Here is a 23,020-nt window from a genome sequence, read left to right on the forward strand (position 1 = left end):
CGATGATATTCACTTTTATAATTTATTTTTTGTTTGTTCTTATGATATATGTATCAAGGAACAAAGTAAAAAGTGAAAACTCATTTCCAAGCGAAAATATTTACCGATTCCAAGTTGTGGAGATTTGGAGTCACGTTGAAATGCAGAGGTGTTTTTTTATAAAGAACAATAAAAATTGTTTATCCCAAAACAAAGCATCAATTATAAAAAAAGTTTTGTTTTTATGTCATTGAACTTTGAGGGTTTCCGCTCACTCTTCTTCTTACTCTAAATTAATTCGGTTTACTCGGGTTTCATCAGTTTTACCACGTTTTATTACTTTCGGTTTCTATTTTTTAATTCAACTAGGTTTTTATTCTTATTTTTCCCACATTATCTCACATCTAATCACCGTTCACGTTGTTTTGGCATAATGGGAGATAATGATTTATTTTTTTTAACGTTGGACACACTGACATGCGGACCTATCCAAATAAACACAACATGTTGCTGAATTTCCCGTGATGTCTGCGAGTCTGGGTATTCTTCTATTGCAAACTAGTAAAACTGACAACAATGCACTAGACATTGACGCTATTTATAACCTCAAACAGCTTCGCTACTACAATTGTTTCGTTTTCATTTTTTTCTCTACCGCATTTTCTTTTTTCTTCCTTTTAAATATATTTGTAACTCATTACATTCCGAACACTAATATTTTAAACTGCTTATTAGCCACATTTACAACTAACAAAACACATTCAACAAGCAATCAACAACCATAAAATTTAATAAATGACACAAACTTGCAAGCATTTATCGTATTTGCGTACCTACATTTGATGAAGGGATTAAGCACAGTAAAATGCTTTTGATGATTTCCCAGTGTGTGAATTCTCGTTTGTCCTCTCTGCATATTGTTGATGTAATCTATTGCTGTCATGTTACCATCAATGAGTTTAATGAAGTGCGGGAACACCACCGGTTTAGTTGCTTTAACTAACGCTTATCCCAACGGTGCAAGCAGTTAATTTATCACAATATACCAAAATATCGACAGGCTTATTAACTTTGTCCCGAAGAATAATTTCCGTAAGCTTCTTTTGTGTCATTTTAAATCAAATCACTTGATGCGCTTTCTTTGACAAATTGTCTATTTTTGCCTGTTCCTTTGGGGAACACTAAAAAGTGTAACACAAATTACGGTTCGTTCGTTCCTTCTTAAAGACTTATTTCTTCTCGAAACTTTTAATTGCAGACACTTACAATTAGCAATTCAGATATTATGATCTTTGAATCGAAAAAAAAGTTCAAATCAAATTTTATTTATGTTAGTGCAAATCTTGTTCTAAATAATATTTTAAAATCTTACGTCGAACAAATTTAATGCTTTATTAAATATTTCACTTGGAGATAAACGTTCGTTTAAAACTTTCTCCGTTTAAATTTTTACAAGCATTTCCATTTTTATGTTTCTTCACCGAAACACTGTTCTGTCAGAATGTTAATTACGGTAATTTTAATGAATTTTTATTTGCATAACTTCTTGGTGCACGTACTTTAGTTTTATGACTAGATTACGTCACAAGTTGAACAAAGTGGAAAACTTGCTGTGAAGATTTAGTAAAACAGTAGTGACTTTTATTTATTTCGCGACAATGCAACCGTAAAATATAAAAGTAAAACGGTTACATTTAAATGTAACGATAAAATGTTTTCACTTGGTGCATTTACCCGGATGCCGATATGATGAGTTCTTTTCCGCTGATAATTGAGTACGGTCGACCGCTGACAGTTCTGATGGTCATGTGAATTCCTACTTCTTACTTTGGCAACTCGCGAAGTAAAAACGTCACTCTCTGTTAGCCCAATTTTATTTTTCCGGCAATCAGAATCGATTTGGTTGGTGGACTGTCTACAGCAGAGTTTCTCGATTTTCGCAGTGATTGCTTGGTACCGTTAAATACTGCTACTAAATCAATAACAAAATAATTTATTGCAAACCTTTGTGTCTGAGACAGACACGCGGTCATTACATTTTTTTTTCTGAGGCAATATGTGTGTCACATCTGCATCTAAATTTACGATGGCGACAAGAGCAAAAGTTCTTCCAACCTAATTAAAAAGTCTAGCTCGGAGCGTTGAAAAGAAATTGAAGGAAAATAAAATAAGTCCTTTACATTGTAGCTAAACTTTGGACCCGAAAAGTCGTCGACTTTCGGCTCTATAATTTGTCAAATTAGTGAAAAAACAGTTCGACGCATTAAACTTGAAGTCAATCACGGAATAACAGGGAAAACAAGTCGAATCGTAAGAATATTTTCGTTGGGGGGAATGTGAGTCACAGCTGGTAAGAATTCAATTATGCGTCGAATTCTCTCAGAGAAAGTGTCCAAACAACGAACGTTTTGAATCAACCTGTAACAGGATAAAAGGAATTCCGACATAAATGAGCTTATTTACACGTAAACTGTTTTAATATTAGCACGAAGGGAGCTTTCGACCATTTGTTGAGCTTTTTAAGTGAATGCACAGTTGCGAATCGGATGGGTTTTACGCTTAACTCATTTTGATTAAATATTTAACTGTTTGTTTTAAGTTTGAACGCATCATGTTCGAATTTCGAAAAATAAAGCAATAAATACGAATAATATCCGCGATGCAAATTATCAACAATATCCGTAATTAATTACGGTGATAAAACTGGTAAACGCGTAGAAGATATCGTTGCATCCTGAAATCTCCAACGCTACACAGTGATAACAGCTTTTCTCGCCGGATTTCCTGTCAAATAAGTAGAAACCACTGGTAATGAATAGTTGATTGCTAATTGCCTCAGCTAGGGGTCTATTGATTAGTGCTCAACAATAATTAATTAATGCAAGCTGGTGTGGACATTTTAAATTTTTAAACAGACACGAACATCTTTTAAATTTCCGAAAATCGATTAATTACAAAGTGCTGTGTTTACTGTTTTAAATACGTTACGTTAAAAGAGACTCTGAGTGACGTGAAAAGTGGGATTTTACTAAAAATTTACGAGATGATTTCCTTTTTTATCGACTCTTTGTCACAAAGTGTGCTTCTGATAGGTCTCTGAGGTAAATCTACCCAGTAGAATGTGACGTCGTCGCGGTTCATTAGCTAACAAAAACTTAGTTTAATGAACTAATCGGAGGAATCTTCGAATTTCAACAATTAAATTACAAGTTCGTAGTTACTTATAATGTGGTAAGCATCAGCTGCCATAGTTACCCAAAAGAGACACAGGCAGGTGAATTTCTACGTTCAAAGTTTCAGGAATTGTTTTCGAGTTTGATGTGATATTCTACAGGGTATTTCACGAGTGATAATGAGCCCGTTGGAATTGAAAATGCAACCCACAATACATTTCCTATCGTCTTGTTTTAAAATGAAATTATAAATCCATGATGGCTTTGCATCCAATAATTTTATTTGTCACAACTGACATTTACGAAAAAGTTAAAAATACGACGATCAAAGTGTATTCGAACGATGAGAAAACAGACATGACCTTGATTAACAGAGAATGTAATAAAAATGCTTCTGTCGTTGCGCGTTTATGCAGACAAAAACTCTTCGTTTTTTCAGAATTTCGTTTAACTTACCGAATGACGTTTATGTCAAAATTTACGAAACTGCACAGCTAACTATGCTTTATGTATATTTTCAATTCCGTCGAGCTCATTATCACTCGTGAAATACCCTGTATATTCAAAGGCAAATGGAATAAACCCACCTGGAATGTGTATTTCATCCCTAAAATATTTTTATTAAATTATATAACAAATATGTTACTTTTAGTTTATTTTCAACGGTTCGTTTAAATTATAAAATAAACCCTTCCAAATTTGATTCTGCGTTTTACAATTAACGTTTCAAAGTTAAATTTGTGCTCAATGTGCATTTTGGGTTGCCTACTTTAAAAAATAAATCGACAACTGTCATTTGATAAAATGTCTAGAATAGGAACGATTTGGGTAAAAGCTTTGTACTTGCAGATTTAAAAATCAAACGCAACAACACTGTGACCAGTATTCGTGATTAAATTCCATTTTGGCAAGTTTTATTTGTTAACGTTGTGTTCTTGTGTGCTGCAGCAGCGAACAATAGAAATACCTCAGAGAATTTGTTCTGTTTAACGTTTCACGACAAATTCCAATAGAGTATCACTTATCCTGGACCGTTTTATCAAATATCCTTCAGAATCTGAGATACTGAACTATCCAAACACTGCAGTAGAGTTTACAGGAATCAAATCGGCTTGTGGCCTCCCGTTAACCGGAACAATACATATTGATTGCTTATCAAGGATGTGAAGAATATGTTTGTTTGGTGAAAAAATATATCCGATGAAATGTTTTCCCCCGTCCAGTTTTGCTTTACATTGTCCCAGTTTTGATTTATAAATAAATATAATTAGATTAAGACTGTATTAAAATTAATGTGCACCTGAAGGTATCAAGTGTGTCTAAAATTTATCGTCGTGGTAGCTGAGGGGTTAGGTTTCAGAATTTATAACATCTCTACCAAAAGGTATTCGTTTGTATGGCAAGCACGTCCTTACTCTATAGGTTAATATTATCGGCAAATATTAAATTACGTCCTTATTTAGGGTAATTTGACCATTTTAAAGGGACACCTTTTTCGAAATTGTTACGTCGGTTTGCACCTCCCCCATCGAATATTTTTTCCACGTTTATTAGGCGCTCCGTGAAAATAGAAAATATTTAGCTTCCGCCTCCGCTCGAATATTGGCAAGTTCATTTCGCATTGTAAGTTTCAATATTGAAGAGATGACGTTGCTGTGACGTAAATTTATCAAAGCTTCAAGCGCAAGTGCTGCCCTTTCAGACGCAAAAATTATATTTAATGAAACGTCAAACAACCAAATCCATTTATATGAATGTTTAACGTCTTAATGCTCTCCAAACACTTAGTCATTTCAATCTGATGTATACATTATATTTCGTCGTTTTCCTTCAGTTTTTTAAATAAATCAATTAACTGGCGTGTTTTAAATAGTTATAAAACTTGAAAGTTTGCAAAAAATCGCAAATAATTTAATCAAAAAAGTTCTGTTTCCACCAGTTTTATAAAATTATAATTTAAATCACCTTGCTGTAAAAAGTGAAAGCATTCGCCAGTGCACACAAACATTAATTGATTATTTTTTGCGTTTAAGGTCAATGCTACTATGATTTATCGCTTATTTCCTTTTTAAGTGATTTGTATATTTTTTAGATTTAGGAATCTTCCTAATAACGAGTATTTAGTTAATCTTTTAATTCAAGTTAAATTAATTATTAGTTAAAAGCTCTGAAAACGTCTGCATTTGTAGCATTTACTTTGCAGTTGATAATTTTGTCTGGAAATGCCGCTATTGAACGTTACTTTAAACACATATCCTCAATTTTCCGCTCGAATTCGAGAAAATAAAAACGAATGAACTGTTCCATAATCGCGAGCAGGCCGAAAACATTACTTCCGAAAATAACGACAACTGCTATATAATTTACCATTTATGACTTTGTGAGAATCGAGGACTGTCTCTTCCGGGTCAGCAATTTATATTTAGTGATATTTAATTTTTCTTCTTTTTGCAAAAATGAAACGCCAGCGTAGAACTGCAGATTATAACATTTATAACCATTCAAAACTCCATTTTACGACACCTCCCACCGTTAAGTGACTCCGTCGTTGAAGTTAAGTGTCTATACAAGATATGACAATAAGTTTATTGTAGTTGGCAGTAAAATAGTGGATCTTTACCGCTCTTAATTTACGGAGTGGCCGGACTAACCTTTTATCTCGTGAAACTCTCTTTAACGCCTCCCTGGAGAAACCGAGACAACTAAATAAAATCCAGAAAGCATTTCAAATGTTTTTTTTTATTTTTCGGTCGATGTATCAGTGCACCGACAAAGCAAGCCGTATTAAATGTTTATGCCACATCGAGGACCCCGCCTTCGGGGACGATGCCGTCTCCCAGATAAAGTAGTTTTAAGGGAGATCGAGCCCAAACATGACCATCAAAACGTTTTCCAGTGACGGCTGGGCCGACAGGGGAGACGTAACACAAGAATACGAAGAAGAGGCTTGGGGCGGAATATCTATAAGAATTCATTCGCCGCACGTCAGTTCGTTCGACGAGTACTACTGGTCTTTGAAGCCGCACACTAACTTGCGAAATCCTTGGTTCAAGGAATTCTGGGAATCACACTTCTCGTGCTCGCTCGCCGGAGAACCAGAAGCTTCCCCCACCGACGCACTCGACTCTTCACAAAGCTTCACCGTCAACAAGACGGACTCGAGAAAGCTTTGCACTGGTAAGCTCTGTCACCAGCGACGTACAAAATCTAAACGGTTGATGACGATAATAACACACAAAAAAATCAGAAGGTAATCTAGACATCTAGCCATCTCAATCTACAATCTACAAATGATCAGTTGAACGTTTTATATTCTGCACAACACTGATCACGGTCTTGCACAAAATAGAAAACAATAATAATAAAAGTATGCATGTGATGATTTCTTTTAATTATGTAATAAAAAGTTTTAAAAAATATGGATACAATGAATGACCCAGAAAGAACAAAGTTGTCTTGCATGCCCCACATTTATGGATGCATCATTTTACTTTTTTTGTGTTAAATTTTGTAATTTGTACTCGCGTAAAAATTTCAAAAATGCTTTGATCAAAGAAGGTAGTTTCGTAGTTATGAGTTTGAGATCGATCCCAGATTGTTGAACAAACGTTGTTGCCTTCAATATTTGACATAACTGAGGCAATTTGCGGGATACCTAAATGTTTACCGACGTTGATATCCAAGCTTTGTCTTGAGGATTTGTAATATTCATGAATTTATACGCACATGATATTCTGACACATTAATTAAAAATGTGTCAATAATAATTTGAAAAACTTTTCAGTTCCAATGTCACAGTGGGTTTGAATAATTATACTTTGTTTCTGCGAACCCCAAATAATTATTTATGCAATTGTGATGAATGGTGGTGTGTATCCAATCAAACGTGAACGTTTGACATTGTTCTGTTTCTGGTTTTTACCCTATTTAACGAAGCTTTTATGTAACGTGCAGGATAAAGACGTTAATTAAAATACTTCTTGTACACGTTTCAAATAATGAACCTTTGTCTTTCTAAACGTGAACACTAGAAATACCAAACAGCTATTTAACAGATAACACACTGTACTAGTTTCAATCAACGTAGGCGAAACAAATCTCAACAAAAACATCTAGAAATAAACAGAATGCTGAAGGCAACGAAAACGCAACGCTGTCTGACAAAAGAAGACAATTTTTATTCGCAGTGGACGTTCGTTTACATCTTTATTGTTTTAAGGAAATTCTTTTCCGGTTTGCAAATTCAAGAACGGTCACCTTTGATACAAACTATTTGTAACTTAATGTAAAGAGGAATTTATTGAATTGTTAGATGTGAAGCATTCACCCTAGTTGTCGACAGTTGTGCACTAAGCACCCTTCACTAATACGTGAAACGAAAACTAATTATATTAAACTCCTTCAGCGGTTAAGATTCCAGAGTAACAAGAGACAATTCAAAAAACGCTGTCAATGTCAGAAACTTTTTTAAGATTCACGAGGTAAGGATTACACGAACGGTTGATTTTTTGGTATCAGGCAACGATTTCTTTGACAGTGATTCTCTAAGAAAGGAAAATTGATATTCTGTAGGTACACCTTGAGGTGCACAAAAACATGTGTTCAGAGGGGGTTCGAAGCTGTACAGGGTATTTCACCTGGGATAATGAGCCCGGCGGAACTGAAAATGCAACCCACAATACATTTCCAAATTTCCAATAAATTTTATTTGTCACAACTGAGCTGACATTTAGAATACATTAAAATACGACGATTAAAATGTATTCGAAGGACGAGAAAACAGACATGATCCTGATTTATGGCGAATATAATAAAAATGCTTCTGCCGTTGCGCTTTTATGCTGACAATAAATATTTTCCCAAAAAATCTTCGTTTTTCACCAAGCGAATGACATTTATGTCATGTCAAAATTTACGAAACTATGTATTGTGGGTTGCATTTTCAACTCCGTTGGGCTCATTATCACTTATGAAAAACTCTGCATAAAATACACGTTTGACAAACAATTACTACAAAATAATCTGATATCATTGGATTTAACTGTTTAACTTAAAATCAGTCAGTTCGAGTTAAAATTCGCTGACCGACGTCAGAAAAAATTCAAGTTCCGATTTTGGGTTCATCGAAGCATAGCCATGAAAGTTGGTGAAGTTATCGATTCTACTGTCCGACTTGTTGGATGAAAGGAAACTGTTGCTTCGCATCAATCTAAATATCATCGAACAGACATTTGTACACATTTCCTCCTGAACTGTTCTGTATTTTATCCGGTGTCGAGTTAATCTGGTCGGACATGAGTTATTAAAGGCGGCTTTCGGAAAATGATCCATTACGGTTCTGTTTGCGAATTTGCGAAATTTCACGGGGAAAGAAGCGAATCGAGATATGAAAAATTGGCTCATTAGATATGTATAACTGCGCACAAAAATTACCAGTCGAACTTGACGTATGCGTTATTAGCGTAATGAAGTCGAATGACGAAATATTTAAAGTGATTGATAAATCATCATCGATCAAATCCATTTAACACTGTTTGGCTAAAAACAGGTTTCCGCTGGGATGATATGATACAATGTTAACAAACCAATTTATAAAATGGTTGTGCCAATAATTCAGAGATGCACTCGACCAATCAAATTTAATCCATCCGATGTGGTCCACATCCCAACTTCTATTACTCAGTGGATGAAATAAATATCAACACTCCAACTTTGACACCGAACAAGTTTTAATGTATTCGATCCCTCCAGTCTGACAGTTTTTCAGCAAATGTTGAAAGCGATTCGCTTCTGAAAGATGTGAGCGCTACTAAATTAATTACTAGCTTTGTCATTGCTAATTAGCGGGGGAAACATCCGTACCATTTCGCCTCCATTTTATAAAACCACTTGACTCTACCATCGAACAAACGGACTCGGGAGAGATTTCACGATTTTAGAATTCTCGAAAATGTGTCGGAAGAATTGAAATCAATTCCATTAAGCTGAAGGGGAACTTGTCCCGAAATTATTAATTAATTAGAAAAATGTTGTGCTCGAGCGAAGCGCCCTGTTTTTACTTTTAAGCTTTTTCGTGTTTGCCGGCTTAGCTAACGTAATCGCATTTTCCAGGTGAAGAGAGGTTGAAAGACAAATATCGGCAAGACTCTAAGCTCAGCTTTGTTATTAAGGCGATCTACAGTTTAGCTCACGCCTTGCATGACATGCAGCAGGACAAGTGTGGCCACGGAACAGCAGGAACGTGTGAAAAGCTCCTACCCTTCAACGGGTCCTTGTTTAAGGTTGGTTCGTTCACATTTCCCACACAAACATAAATGGATTACAAAAACACACCGTAAACATTTTTGGAGCATTCAGTGAATTCGTTAATTTCTCATACACTTTACGACCGGTTAATCTCAACGTGCGTGATTAATAGCAATATTAATAATTAATACTGAAGTAGGGAAAGGAAAATATAGATTCTAGAATGTAGTAACGGTGTGAACTTACCAGCTGGTTTACCGAACAAAATTATCTTTATTTAACAATATTGGAATAATGTACCTTTTTGCGAGATAACAACAACCTTTAGGGAAAAAAAATCCGGCAAATAAACGCTTTGGCGGGGACATTTGCATTAATAATACGTGCAGCAAGGGTGGGACCACGCTACAAAAGGTTCTTGAATAACTTGCATACTCACGAGGAATTTTTATTTAATGTTTTGTACGAAAATGTTTGCCGAAATGGCATCGTAAAATCCTAAGAAGAGTACCAAAAGGAAGCACGTTATTTTTCAGCAGGTTAGCAAATCACAATAAAAATATAATTTCGTATTAAAGCTCGCAAGAAACAACGCACATAAAAACCCGAAGCCAGAAATAAATCGGAAATCTTACAACGGTGTAACTTTGCGCGAACTTCTTGCCAGTTTCATGCCGCTAAAAGCATTTTAGGATAACTATTTTATCGAATTTTTTCGGTTAAATTCGATTTATGGTGATTTATAGGGCGAGAGTGCAGCAGAATAAACACGTCCGAACCGGCTTTTAGCTCGTCGAAACGTAAAAGCCACACACTTCGATCTTTTCCCGCGTCAGATTCTTGCGAATTAACGAAGACACATGAAATATTTGATTTTTCAGAATTATTTGATGAACGTATCTTTCGACTACGAAGAGGAGACGATAGAGTTCGACGAAAATGGGGACCCACCCGGTCGTTACGACATCATGAACTATCAGAGGATCAAGAACGGTACCTTTGATTACGTCCAGGTCGGTAATTGGAACAACAGGAGCTTGTTCTGGAACCAATCGAGACCGATGCAGTTCGGCAGGAACAAAACTGTCAAGTCCGTCTGCTCGGAGGAATGCCCCAGGGGGCAGTATAAAGTATGTACGAATTGCGATAACAAGCTCCGACATTTCTCCGACATGAATATCTCAAAATAGACGAGCCGTAAATTTTTTAACATGTTTACAATTTTCTCCACCAGAGTATTTTGATGTCTGAAATACTCACCTTACTTTCTCCAACAGTATTGAATTTGAAATCTTTTATAGAATTTTGTTTAAATTTTCGGATGGTTTTTTTTCAGGTCTGCGAACATATCCACATTTATTACCGTGATATCAGTCTCGCATACCTCGGATCGCATAACATAAATGACGTTTTTCAAACATAATTCATTAATGTTTAGGGGTTGAAAACTGTGCCATGGTAATTGAAATTTTAATTAAAATTAAAATTGATTCGGTTCGAGAAAATCAGATGCAATGCAGTTCGTTCAGTGTCAATAGTGTAGAAACAACGAGAACGGTGCATTATTTATATTTAATTTGGCCATTAGGTGAAATTCTGAACGAAAATAGTTGAAAGTTTCGAGGAATCGTTATTTTATTTTGTGAACTTCTGAAAATTCAGACGGTAGAGTGAATAAATGATGGAGGTTCAAAAACTAATTTCAAATTCGCATCTAAAGTTGATGAAAACTCTATAAATGACAATATAAAATAATAAAATAAATGCGGCCAACGGATACTTTTTCAAGTGAAATCAATCAACTAACGATTTCGCTCGGGATAATTATTTTTGAGGTGAAAACTTTTTTAGGCGTACCTCATACATTATTTCTCCGGGGCAGTGAATTGGTTTTCGACCGTCATGCCTCACGCTGTCACGTCACACGCCCCGAGGTGAAAGGCTCATTCGAGTAAGTCAAGAGAGCAAGAAACAGTCAGCTGTGCGTCACTTCCAAATTTTCATTGTGTTGCTAAATTTAAGCAACGTCAATACAGAGCTGCAAGAGTAGCCATATACAGGGTGAACCTGAAATGCGCGGCAAAATTTTAACCACGAGCTACTAGGCTTCATGTAGAACTGGGAAAAATATTTAAAAAATTCTCTGTCAAAAAATAAAATGACATTTTATAAAATAGGATATACAGGGTGTATTTTTTAAATGTTCCGAAATTTTACCTACAAGGTTGTGGAACAACGTTGAAGACTAAAAGCAATTTAAAAAAAATGTAGCATTTTATTTTTTTGACATAGAATTTTTTAAATATATTTTCCGAGTTCTACATGAAGCCTAGTAGCTCGTGGTTAAAATTTTGCCGCGCATTTCAGGGACACCTGTATAAAAATGATAAAATCAATTACGAACGTCATAGAAGTTTTCACTTCTGTCGTGCGGTCTTAAGCACACACTCTTTTTTTTGTCTATAAATAATTTATTTTTTATATCACCTTGTGTATTAAAATTAAAATAAACGATAATTAATTGGTATTTTGTGAGAGCACTTTTGCTGATATATTCCGAATTATTATTAATTACTGTTTTATACACCCATTTTAATTAAGTCTTTGTTTTTGGATAAACAAGGGAAATAATGGTTGCAGTTGTGTGCGAAACGTTTTGATAGCCTAGTGCGATTATTAGATCATTTGCAAAATTTGCGCATGCAGCATCTCGCTCATGCAGAAATAACCGCAGTAAAATTGATGCTGAGACAGCTGCCATCGCATAAGAAAAACCTTATCATCTGGTTTAAGAGGCCGTCCATCCGCGCTTCGCAAGCTTCCTCTCTGTGCCTCTGAAAAATTGATATTCCATTTCTGTCGACTTTTTCAGAACGTCCAGCAAGGCGGAAAGGACAAGCGATGTTGCTGGGTGTGCGTGCCGTGTCCCAGCGGAGAAGTCCCAGACAAGAACGGAGAGAGTTGCCGTCGCTGCGAGAAAGGGTCCGCGCCTGACGACTTGAAGGTTGGTAAGTAGATTGCGTCACGAATCGCGTAAATCCCTCGACTGACCAAGCGGTTTTCAGCGTGTCGGGAGTTGCCCATCGCGCACATGCAATGGCAGGACACCCAGGCCATCGTGGCCATGATCTTCGCTTCGATGGGTTTCCTGAGCACGTCGTCTGCATTTCTGGTGTTTTTGAAGTACAACAACACTCCAGTCGTCAAGTCTTCCACGAAGGAGTTGTGTTACATTATTCTGGTCGGAATGACCGTCTCCCACGCCAGCATTTTCGCGATTCTGACGAAACCCTCGGTGGTGTCGTGCGCCTTGAGTCGCTTCCTTCCGGGTCTCAGCTTCGGCATGATCTATGCGGCGCTTCTCACCAAGACCAACCGCATCGCCAGGATCCTCGCAGGGAGCAAGAAGAGATTCCCCACGAGAAAACCCCTCTTCATGTCCGCCACAGCTCAAGTCGTTATCACCTGTTTCCTGGTGGCTATCGAGATTTTCATCGCGGGCGGGATGCTCTACTACCAATTCCCCCAACCCACCTACGTCTATTTCCCCAAGAGGGCACTATTACAATGCGACACGACCCCAGAAGCTATCGTCGTCCCGTTGGCGTTCGACTTCTTCCTGATAATTCTGTGCACGTTGTACGCCGTTAAAACCCGCAACGTTCCAGAGAATTTCAACGAAGCCAAATTCATCGGCTTCGCTATGTACACCACGTGCGTCATCTGGATCGCCTTCGTCCCTATCTACTTCGGCAGCGACTCCAAAGTCATCACGCTGTGCATGTGCGTCACTCTCAGCGCGATGGTCATTTGGGTCTTTCTCTTCGTTCCCAAGTTATACATAATCCTGGTGAAGCCGGAGAGGAACAATCGAGCTCTCTTCACCACGAGCAAGTCCATCCGGTGCCACATCGGCTCGAGGGTCGCTTCGGCCGTCTCGGAGAAGAGCTCGAGCAACAGCTGGAAGGACAACAGCTCCTCGGCCCGAGACGGGGTCATAATACCTCCGCAAAAGAGGACGCTGTCGTGTCAAACGGGAACAGAGCTTTTGCAAGTTTTGCTCAATCCGCAGACGCTCTTGGAGCCCTACGTGACCACACCTAATTCGTGCTCTTTGCCGAAAATCACCGAGAGGGACTGCTGCGAGGCGGATAATTGCCAAGTTAAAAAAATTATCATCGAGTTACCTGACAATTCGGTTATGTAACAGGGACAGTTACAAAATATAAGAGACTAATTGTACGACAACAGATTTTCTTCTGCTGTCCGTTTTTGTAAAGATCATGTTTTCTGTTAATAATGTATAAGTGGTGCCAAACTATTCTTCGTAAACTGTTTAACCTCGAAACATACCCGACGACTTGAGATAACCAAAGTGACGAGCAACTAAGTCTTTCCCTTGAACCATGTCATTGGGTTTGAAAATCATTTTAATTTCAGATTGCCCTGATGTCTTTCAATAATACTGGGTACATTTCCTTTGTGACACAAATAAAACTAGTCAATATCGTTGATTTATTTTGTACACGTTCAACTTTCGGTATTTTTTAATCTTCTACGAGTCTGTTGTGATAACAAATATGGCTTTCTTCCTTGCGTTCCCTTTACCAGATCTAAATGTGTTCATGAAGACCAAACAAAGTAGTCAATGTACAAGAGTATCCGATCAGCCCCTCGAAGCAATACTATTTATTGTTTGTAATAAAATTTTCAGTTGATAAAGGTCTTTTATTTGTCATTTTAAAACAAACACGACGTGTATCAAGACCTATGGTTATAAAAGAAAGTAGCTTAAAATTAAGTAACATCTTAGTGCGGCTATATTATATTTCACATTTACAGATAAATACAAGGTGCTATTTTACATAAATAATAAAACTGTGATTGTTTTCAACAACTGTTCGTTAATACTTTTTTGGATATGTATAGACTAAGGACGTCACTTAGTGTTTTACAACTAAACACAAGACGGAACTTATAAGATTTATCAAAACTAAAAGTAATATCAGAGTTCCCCCTTGCATTTATGCATAAACAATAAAAAGCTTATGTCTTTTTGTATTTTTTTCACATTTACTCACATTTAACGAATTCTTATATTTAGATGGGATAGTTTTTATTATGTGGCAACTCAAGGATATGTTATCAGTTTCCTGTCCAGTCAACCAAAAACCAGTTCAAGCCCGAACAACTAGATTTGATTGTTGTTAGACGTTTTTGTTGAATCAGTCAAAACTGTTTGGATCTTCTTGAACTGGTCTTAACTTGCACAACTGGGTTGGCGCGACCGTCTATCGACGAAACAATAATCGAAACATCATAATGTACATTATCTACATAACCTCAAATTTAATATAAACGTAGTCGAACAAATCAAATAATTACTCTATTATTACTTTCAACAAATTATTATCAACAACACTGTTTTGTACATACTATAATGTTGGGCCAGACACCCCATAAATATTTATACAACGATCAAACGCAAAGTAGTTCACGTTACAACTTGCAGAATAATGTTTTATGTAATAACTTATTTACTCCGTATTTGCAACATTTATAGTAAACGACATTTCAATAAATAGACACGTTTTTGAACATATTATAAAATTTATAGAATATTTTATCGTGTCTGATTATAAAATTAGATTATTTAGTATATCTACCACTTCGAAAATAAACTACCTACTTAACACGTACATTTCGTAAAAACCCTCTACTTAAAATGATATGAGATCAAATGGTGTAATAGTATAATATCAAATTTGATATTTTCGTGTTCCTTGGGATAATTTCGCCATGCACATCAAAAAGTGTATCGATTAACCTAATTTGTTTTTGCCTGACGTCTTCTCCAAAATACCCTTTTGACCTACGTAAAATAGAAGTGAATCAAGAAATGGGATGACACTGTTAGCCCCGTGACGGTGATAAATACCAGGTTTACCAATCGTAGCTGCAGCTAGCAGTTGTGAGAGGTTGTTGGGTTTGTAGAGTTGTAAACTCGGATGAAAACCCACACGGAAATTGGACCAAATTAGTATTCATCTGTAAAATTACCCGGTTTCGCTACATTTGCAAAAACTTCACTTACCGAGTAAGATTCGTACTTACTTCTTACCTGGAACCCGGTGTATCTTTGGTCGGGTGCACCCTGCGTAAACGGGTTGGCTCCTCCGCCTCCCGGAATATCCAGAGTTCCTCCTTGTCCCATTTGGTAAGTGGCGCCGTATCCGTCTTGTTGAGACAATTCGTGGAGTTTGGTGCTGGACAGAGCTCTGGGAATAGGATTGCTCGGTACTCCGTGCGGTGCCAGATGCGAGGTCTCCTCTGCAACTTGTCTCGGGTCTTCGGTCTGGGGCAGGTCGGAAACGAAGCCTTGATCGACTCGGTAGAAGTTGATGAAAATGAAAACTCCCAATACCACTAGACAGGTTACGCCGTAACCGCGAAACGTAGCCGTTGATCCGAAGGAGTTTACGAATAGTCCACCAATTACGGCGCCACAGCCACGCCCCAAGCCGTGATGGATTCCTTGCAAGACTCCTTGAGCCGATGACCTCAATTGAGGGGGAGAGTTGTGGGCTAAGTACGAGCAGCAAGCAGCCCAGACGGCGGCGTGTGTGATTCCCTGAAGTTTTACGTGATTATTTCATCTCACTTTGTCGCATTCTCACCTGCATAAATTCGAACGGGAGCACCCACCACGGGTTGGACAGCCAAGATATGTACAAGAATCGAAGAGTGTTGCCGATAAGACCTAAACACAAGACTTTCACGTGTCCCATTTGTCGGATCAGTCTGAAGCTGAAGAAATAGGCGAAGATTTCTGAGATGTGATTGATCACAGAAGCAACTCCAAAGAGAGTGGGGGAACCTCCGTAGTCCTGCAAGTGCCAAAAGAGGAAGGTGAAGATCAAACCGATCCCGAAACCCATAAACCAAGCCACGAACAGGAAAGACGCACACTTGAGGTTCTTAAATTGTTGAAGAACCGTCACCCATTCGGGCATCTCGCGCGTAGTTTGAGCAAACACTTTGGTCTAAAAATAAAAAACTAAAATCTAGATTAGGTTAGGTTTATAACGCCGTTACCTTTTCTTCTGCCGGCTGAGAAGGAACTGCGGCCCTCGTGTCTGCCAGCGAGGGTAACTGCAGTTGCTCAGCTAGTTGGGCTTGCAACTGGTCTTCATGCGACAACGGAGGTGGTGGTTTTTCAGAATCAGGAAGTGGAGGTGGCGGAGGATCGTCGTATTTGAAGGTAATTTGAGTGGCCGTGATCAGAGCTGCCCCCATAAGAACAGAGAAAGTTGCAAAGCAGATCGTGTAATTTTTTTCTTTCTTGTCGGGCCCGCACGGGTGATTCGGAAAGGCGGTAGAATGATCTAGAGCGATCCCGACGAAGAACATGGCCAAGCCCCAACCCAAAGAACCAAACATTCTTTGGTGGCCGTAACGATCCGCGTCCTCACCCAATAAAGTGATCACGGCGGAATCTGCAAGGGTTATAGCAGGTGCGCTGAAAAATTCACCAATTATGACTAGAAGGATGAGAAGGAAGAACGCTTTCTGGATGTCTTGGGTGCGGTAGACGATGGAAGAAATTATAGGTTGGACCCAGCTTTCGTGATCTTGGGGTTTATAGTTAGCCGCATATTCCACGTTGATGGGCGACTGACCTGCGTTCAGCAAGGGGAAAGTTGAACGTTCCGATCTTGCGTGCCTACAAGAATAGATTACACTAGAACTGTCTTTGGTCGCATTTACCTGGAAAATTCATGAGCATGTTCAGCGTCTTGGGACTGTTTGTCCATCATGATGGACCTCTTGTTTATCAATCTCGCGTTGACATTAGGCGCTATCAAAATAGGTGAATTGTTTTTTATCTCCATGCAAGAAGTTGGAGGTGGCTGTATCGAGCCTAGAGGAACGGTGAAGATGATCCAAGCAGCTAGAGATGCCAAAAGTAACATTTTCCCTTTTTGCCACCTGTCGGCCAAACTCCCCCAAAACGGCGCCGACAAGAACTCCACAAATGGCCGAATCCCGATCAGAAACCCACACTGGCTGGCATTCATCCCCATTTGTTTGAAGTACACCCCCATCAGAGGAAACAGCGATCCGAACGCTGAGTAAAAGAAGAAATAAAAACTCTTCACAATCAGCAGTTCCTGGTCTACTGGGCCGAAAAACATCTCCAGGACATCCGATTTTCCACGGATTTTGTGCGTCGCTTCTTTAGGTTGTGGGTACCTGTCACAGTCTGTGATGAAAATGTCGCATACAATGAGAGACTCTTACATGGTGGGATCGACTTCGCCTTGAGCCTCAGGGTCCACCATGGGACGCACCCCAGGTTGGGGCTGAGGCATGCCAGCTCCAGGATATTCATAGTCTCTGTTTTCCATTCTTGAAACACTAACACCAAATCGGAACACGGGAACACTGCGTGTTCCGTCCGACGGAATCGATGTCCACTTGCAGTAGCAGCTGTAGGCGACGGATCAATATGAGACGCGCGCCGCCAATTTGTGTTCTTCGAGCGAAGCCTGACGGCGCGATGGCGACGGCTGATAGCAAGGAGGTCAAAAGCTCCTGGTCCACTAATTGTGCGTGATTCCTCAGGAATTTTCTCCCATCCAGCCGAATTTCATTTAGTATGGTGCGATAAAAAAAACGGTTTTCCTTGCAACTTGGTAAACGTCGTCATAAGAATGATCGACTGATTTGGCGGGAAAATATTCATAAAATGTATAATCAATAAATTAAAAGAAAATAATGTACAGCGCATAAGAAGTGCTAAATATGAATTTTCAATATACATATTTTTCCTTTTCATTGCCTGGTCCAGAAACTAAAACAATTAGTATCAAATATGTAGATTAGGAAATTGCCTCCAAAAAGAGCAACTGTTTTCACGCTTTACATCGTAGAATCAATAGATAAAGAGGTCTTTAGGAAAAGCATATTTTTGACAGTTATGTAGAGATGTTGGATTCTCTCATGGACTGTGACCTTGGAAATATCTGCGCGAAAGCGGAACGATAAACCAGTGAAAAATCTGTAAATGAAAACTGAAACCATTGACTACGAATGACAATGTTTTCGGGTCGGATATGACTCATAGCCCATGAGAAAATCCAACAGCTCTACCGTTGTGTTTTTCAGTACTATAGATTGATGCGTACTTTTAAATTTAATTTAAAACTGCTAAATAGAAAAATATACAACATTTCAGCTAGTTGGGATAAAATTCCTAACTTCTGTGCTTTTTTGACCATAGTGATTGGACTACCTGACAAATGTGAAGTGAAATGTGAGTGTAGAAAGAATAAAACGAATTCGGTGAAACTTAAAAGATTGATTTATTTGTTTGCTTTCTTTTTATTTTCCCAAGCGGAAATTTGTTTTATGGGAATTAACAAAATTGCACTTAAAGTTAAGGTACAGCCAGCAAAGATAAAACATTTGTTGTACGATTGTGTAATCACCACAATTTGTGCAGCGAGGGGCAGGCCTGAAAATCCAGCGAATCCTTGAAACAGTAATAACAATCCAAAGGCATTAGTTAGATTTTCTAAACCCAACAGTTCCACCACAATTGGAGTTCTCAAAGAGGCCAAGCACGCTGAAATGGAACAAGTTGTAAATGTTTTTTGAAACCTGTTCTAACATGTTTACCGATCGTTAGACCAAATACGCTGACATAAATAAATTGACTGTAAACGTCTGTAGCAAAGTAAGAAATTATAGTTGATATTCCACAAATAAACAAGCTCACGTATGAAACGAGCAAAGGTTTGGCTCTAGGTAGTGTTGTAATTATTCCACTTATGATTCGTCCCAAAGCATTCGAAGTTCCCAAAGCTGTAAAGAGATAATACGACACATCTCTGCTCAGGTTACTCTCATTTGCTCTCTCGATGAGGTAGATGAAAGGAATGTACATTCCGAGTAATGTGAAGAAACCGCTTAATGCTAAAAATATGAACGACGGAGATTTCAACAGTTGAAAATTCAGCATCGTGACCAAGGTTCTCATTACAGATTCCGGACAACATTTGTAATGCACTCTCTCCTGTGTTCCCTCCCTTAACATTTCAATCCTTGTCACAGACATAGTATAATCGAAACTTTTTTTCTGTAAGCAATTTATTAAAAACAGAAGTGTATCTGGCGCTAATTTATTATTACTCTGCTGGTTTGTGACATTCTTGATGGAATATAACCTGGTAACGTATACAAGGAGCCACCATAGAATATGTCGTCTCGGTACATCGGTCTATTTTTATTGGTACTGCCACAACACCATTTGCAACATTTGTATCCACAACACAATTTTCTGAGACAGTCTTTGAACTTGTTCCTTTTAGGTTTCTCGTCTTCGAATACTGTACTAAGTCTATCAAACTTTTCGTCGATTTTTGAAGGAGTGACCTTCATAAAAGTCGTCGCACTTCCTTCTGGTACGCTACTAATGAAAACAGAAGAAGTACTGGGTCCCTCGGGAAAATTCATCACAAATGTAGACTCCTTGTGCAACTGAGAGGCTGTGGGATACATGGCGTTGTGAAACCTTTTCAATAATTTGTCCAGCAATCTCGGTTTTTCTTCTAGGTGGAAGGACCCAATCGAATCGAACGTATCACCAGATATGTATTGAATCAGTTTTTTGTCTTTGGTCAAAACGTGTGTTGCCCTTAACGGCCTGTACACTAGAGCCAAACAGCTGGCCATCACGCAGCCTCCAGAGATGACTTTGAATTTAGTCTGCCAAGAACACTTCGCCAGGATCCCTTCGATGATCATTGGAAAACCTATGATTCCAGCAGCGGAACCTGTCACAGCTATCGAAGTCGCCAAAGCTCGCCATCTTTCGAAATAAAATCCTATAACGACCACAGATGGGACATACACTAAACTAAAACCGAAACCCCCGATCACCCCAAAAACCACCAAAAATCCACCGATGCTGGTCGTCATCGTGCTGAACATGAAGGCGATGGCGGCGATTACGCCCCCGAGGAATCCCGTCACTTGAAATCCCAAGCGGTTGACGAGAGCACACGTAATTGGTCCTGCAACTTCAGATTGAAACAAACTGAAAACAACACGATCAAAGTACCTGAAAAGTAGTAAAAACCAGTCATTAGTGAGTTGCCTATTGCGACGACTGTGGCTTTTGTGTGGTACGTCCGACTAATGTCGTCTAAGAAGATTCCAAAGGTGTAAATCGCTCCGTCTGCTACGAAGTTGCACAAGAACGAGCCCAGTACAACAATCCAGCCCCAACCTCCATCGGGGGGTACTGTTATGGTGGTGTCGATAAAATCTTCACTTTGTCTGAACGACGATTTAAAGCTGGAAGTTGTAGATAATTTGCCATCTTCTTGCATCGTTGAATCAATTATACTAACGTTGTCACATTATTTGACACATCGGTCAGTAGTAATTTGATTGTAAAATTCTAGATACCGATAGATATTTTTTCTTCTGACAAAGATCAGATTAATTAAAACGAAAAAGATGTTTTGTATATATTTATTTAAAATTATCTGTTGCTTATTAGTGTTCTTGACTTCTTCTTTTTTCCCATTTGTTGATTCTGCTGATGGGCATTAACATAACAGCACTTACTGTTAAAACGCAACCCGCGTATAAAAAAGATGCGTTGTAAGAATGTTGCGATGTAATAATTGCACCGGCAATGGGTAGCCCCATGAACCCAGCGAAACCGTAAAATATCATAAGTAAGGAATAAGCGCTGGCTAGACGATCCAACCCCAACATGTCGGCCACTATAGGGGCGCGAATCGCTGCAATACATGCTAAAAATTAAAAAATCAATCTTGAGTTGTTCAAATTTCGACTTTTACCGCTGGTGATCCCAAAAAGGCAGATGTAAATAAAATGACTGTAAACATCTGTCACAAAATATGATCCGATCGTAACCAAACCACAAATCGTGATGTGTATGTAAGAAACTGTGAGGGGAGTAAACTGGGGAAATGATGAACATAGTCCGCTAAGAAGTCGTCCCACAGCGTTGGACACTCCTAAAGCTGTGTACAGAAAGTGGGAGATTTCCGGAGATACCCCCGTTTCTTCTGCTCTTTGCGCGATATATGTAAATGGAACAAATAATCCAAGAAATGAAATTAACCCACTCATCACCAGCAACAAAAAAGAAGGAGATTTCAATAAAGTGATGTCTATTATATTTGTAAATTTCATTTTTTTCTCCACTTTGTGTTCATCAATAGTACTAGTATGACTCTGGAAACGATTTACATTTAGATCAATTTTAACAATAAATTTGTGTTACCTTAAGTGTTAATAAAGACGTTGATATCATGATTTCGCCCTGTTCGGGACGTCCGTATTTCCGACACCAAGAACAACATTTCTTCTTCTCTGTGAATTAGTAATTAGTTACAATTTTTTTTAAACCACGCGCTAATATTTACTTTTAGGCTTCTGCCCATCAGAAGTCGAAGCGTCCTGAGGCGGTACCTTTCCCAGTACCTCGATAATTTGATTGTCTTTTATCAAGACTCGAACTGGTTTTAATGGAAGGTACGTCAACGCTAGTATGCTCGTTATTAGTAAACCTGCCGCAATAACATAAAACTTTTTCTTCCAATGTAACTCTTTCAACAACTCCTCCATGATGAGAGGGAACGTCATTATACCCAGAGCAGAACCAGTCACGGCAACAGAAGTCGCCATCGCTCGCCATCTCTCAAAATAATACCCAACTACTACAATTGCAGGTAGATACATCATTCCAAAACCTATCCCTCCAAGTACTCCAAGAATGGGAATAAAGGCATAGATCGAAGGGATCAGAGTACTCGTAAAGTAAGCTGTTGCGGCAGTAATACCACCAATAATCCCCACCACTTGGAATCCACATTTATTGATTATCATGCACGTTATGGGACCTGCACGGTGGAACTAATTATTGGATCGTTGCAGGATTCGGAGCGTACCTGACATGGCGTAACAACCAACCATGATGGAGTTACCCAGAGCTACTTTAGTGGGGTGAACTTCAAAAGTCTCACTGATGTGGTTCAAAAATATTCCAAAAGTGTAAAGTACACCATCTATCATGAAATTGCAAAAGAACGAACTGACAACTATTATCCAACCCCATCCTCCATCGGGAGGAACTATCGCCGTTGTTTCAACGACATTCTCGTTGGACCTCATCGGATACTCTTCTTTAGAAACGGAGACTCTGTAGAATATCAGATGTGGACACCAGGATTATGTGATCATGCCAAGGTTTGTTTGACAGATTCGTGCCATTTTGACAGCCGAATGTCAAAAATTTGCCAAGTTGATGGCTTGTTGCCAAAATGCAAACCATCACTCTAATTCACAAATTTACATTTACCCCAAAACAAGAATTTGATGCCCTCTGGTAAAGAATTATCTGGGATCAAAAAGTTTTTAACGAAAGGTAAAAAAAGTACATAAGTAGGGAGCTTGTTAAGAAGTGATTGAATAATTGTTGTGCGGAAGACCGCCTTGGAGGAAGTCGTTATTACTGATATCGGGCCTTCAAATAAATATATATTTAGAGTAGGCGTAGGCGACATTCTAATTGTAAAGTA

General features: G+C 38.5%; 4 protein-coding genes across 5 annotated transcripts in view; 1 reads left to right on the forward strand and 3 right to left on the reverse strand.

Annotated features, from left to right (window-relative positions):
• Positions 1-14,120, forward strand: part of LOC138134565 (metabotropic glutamate receptor 5-like) — a 32,685-nt gene extending 18,565 nt beyond the window's left edge. The window contains exons 4-8 of the mRNA XM_069052904.1: positions 6,049-6,329; positions 9,264-9,433; positions 10,280-10,528; positions 12,271-12,406; positions 12,464-14,120. Coding sequence (XP_068909005.1) covers positions 6,049-6,329; positions 9,264-9,433; positions 10,280-10,528; positions 12,271-12,406; positions 12,464-13,605 — 1,978 coding nt within the window. The 3' untranslated portion in view covers positions 13,606-14,120. The remainder of the gene's footprint in view (positions 1-6,048; positions 6,330-9,263; positions 9,434-10,279; positions 10,529-12,270; positions 12,407-12,463) is intronic.
• A 485-nt stretch (positions 14,121-14,605) lies between these two features.
• On the reverse strand, positions 14,606-17,899 carry jef (major facilitator superfamily domain-containing protein 6 jef). 2 transcript variants are annotated; one of them, XM_069052905.1, is made up of 6 exons: positions 17,700-17,899; positions 17,166-17,651; positions 16,494-17,121; positions 16,076-16,441; positions 15,520-16,029; positions 14,606-15,446 (listed from the first exon to the last, which is right to left on the reverse strand). In XM_069052905.1, the coding sequence occupies exons 1-6, from the start codon at positions 17,804-17,806 to the stop codon at positions 15,342-15,344; spliced, it is 2,202 nt and encodes a 733-aa protein (XP_068909006.1). In that variant the 5' UTR covers positions 17,807-17,899; the 3' UTR covers positions 14,606-15,341. The 2 variants fall into 2 exon arrangements, with proteins under 2 accessions (XP_068909006.1, XP_068909007.1); XM_069052906.1 differs by having other exon boundaries at positions 15,513-16,029.
• An 864-nt stretch (positions 17,900-18,763) lies between these two features.
• On the reverse strand, positions 18,764-20,833 carry LOC138135000 (monocarboxylate transporter 7-like). Its single transcript, XM_069053629.1, has 4 exons — positions 20,524-20,833; positions 19,593-20,476; positions 19,080-19,539; positions 18,764-19,026 (listed from the first exon to the last, which is right to left on the reverse strand). The coding sequence occupies exons 1-4, from the start codon at positions 20,792-20,794 to the stop codon at positions 18,764-18,766; spliced, it is 1,878 nt and encodes a 625-aa protein (XP_068909730.1). The 5' UTR covers positions 20,795-20,833.
• A 123-nt stretch (positions 20,834-20,956) lies between these two features.
• LOC138135200 (monocarboxylate transporter 7-like) lies at positions 20,957-22,720 on the reverse strand. The gene is made up of 5 exons (XM_069053867.1): positions 22,391-22,720; positions 21,866-22,342; positions 21,724-21,812; positions 21,275-21,674; positions 20,957-21,226 (listed from the first exon to the last, which is right to left on the reverse strand). Exons 1-5 carry the CDS (start codon positions 22,611-22,613, stop codon positions 20,964-20,966), a joined length of 1,452 nt encoding a protein of 483 aa, XP_068909968.1. The 5' UTR covers positions 22,614-22,720; the 3' UTR covers positions 20,957-20,963.
• Positions 22,721-23,020: the final 300 nt, after the last annotated feature.

This window comes from Tenebrio molitor, chromosome 7, assembly GCF_963966145.1.
Source record: "Tenebrio molitor chromosome 7, icTenMoli1.1, whole genome shotgun sequence".
Taxonomy (NCBI): Eukaryota; Metazoa; Arthropoda; class Insecta; order Coleoptera; family Tenebrionidae; genus Tenebrio; species Tenebrio molitor.

Coding starts and splice junctions, on each gene's coding strand:
- jef (XM_069052905.1), bottom strand. CDS start 17,806: ATGGAAAACAGAGACTATGAATATCCTGGAGCTGGCATGCCTCAGCCC. Junction 17,122..17,165: donor CATGCTCATGAATTTTCCAG/GTAAATGCGACC, acceptor CTATTCTTGTAG/GCACGCAAGATCGGAACGTT. Junction 16,442..16,493: donor CTCAGCCGGCAGAAGAAAAG/GTAACGGCGTTA, acceptor TTTTATTTTTAG/ACCAAAGTGTTTGCTCAAAC.
- LOC138135000 (XM_069053629.1), bottom strand. CDS start 20,794: ATGCAAGAAGATGGCAAATTATCTACAACTTCCAGCTTTAAATCGTCG. Junction 20,477..20,523: donor TGGTTTTTACTACTTTTCAG/GTACTTTGATCG, acceptor CTGAAGTTGCAG/GACCAATTACGTGTGCTCTC. Junction 19,540..19,592: donor GAATGTCACAAACCAGCAGA/GTAATAATAAAT, acceptor AATTGCTTACAG/AAAAAAAGTTTCGATTATAC.
- LOC138135200 (XM_069053867.1), bottom strand. CDS start 22,613: ATGAGGTCCAACGAGAATGTCGTTGAAACAACGGCGATAGTTCCTCCC. Junction 21,813..21,865: donor TGATGGGCAGAAGCCTAAAA/GTAAATATTAGC, acceptor ACTAATTCACAG/AGAAGAAGAAATGTTGTTCT. Junction 21,675..21,723: donor CGTCTTTATTAACACTTAAG/GTAACACAAATT, acceptor AATCGTTTCCAG/AGTCATACTAGTACTATTGA.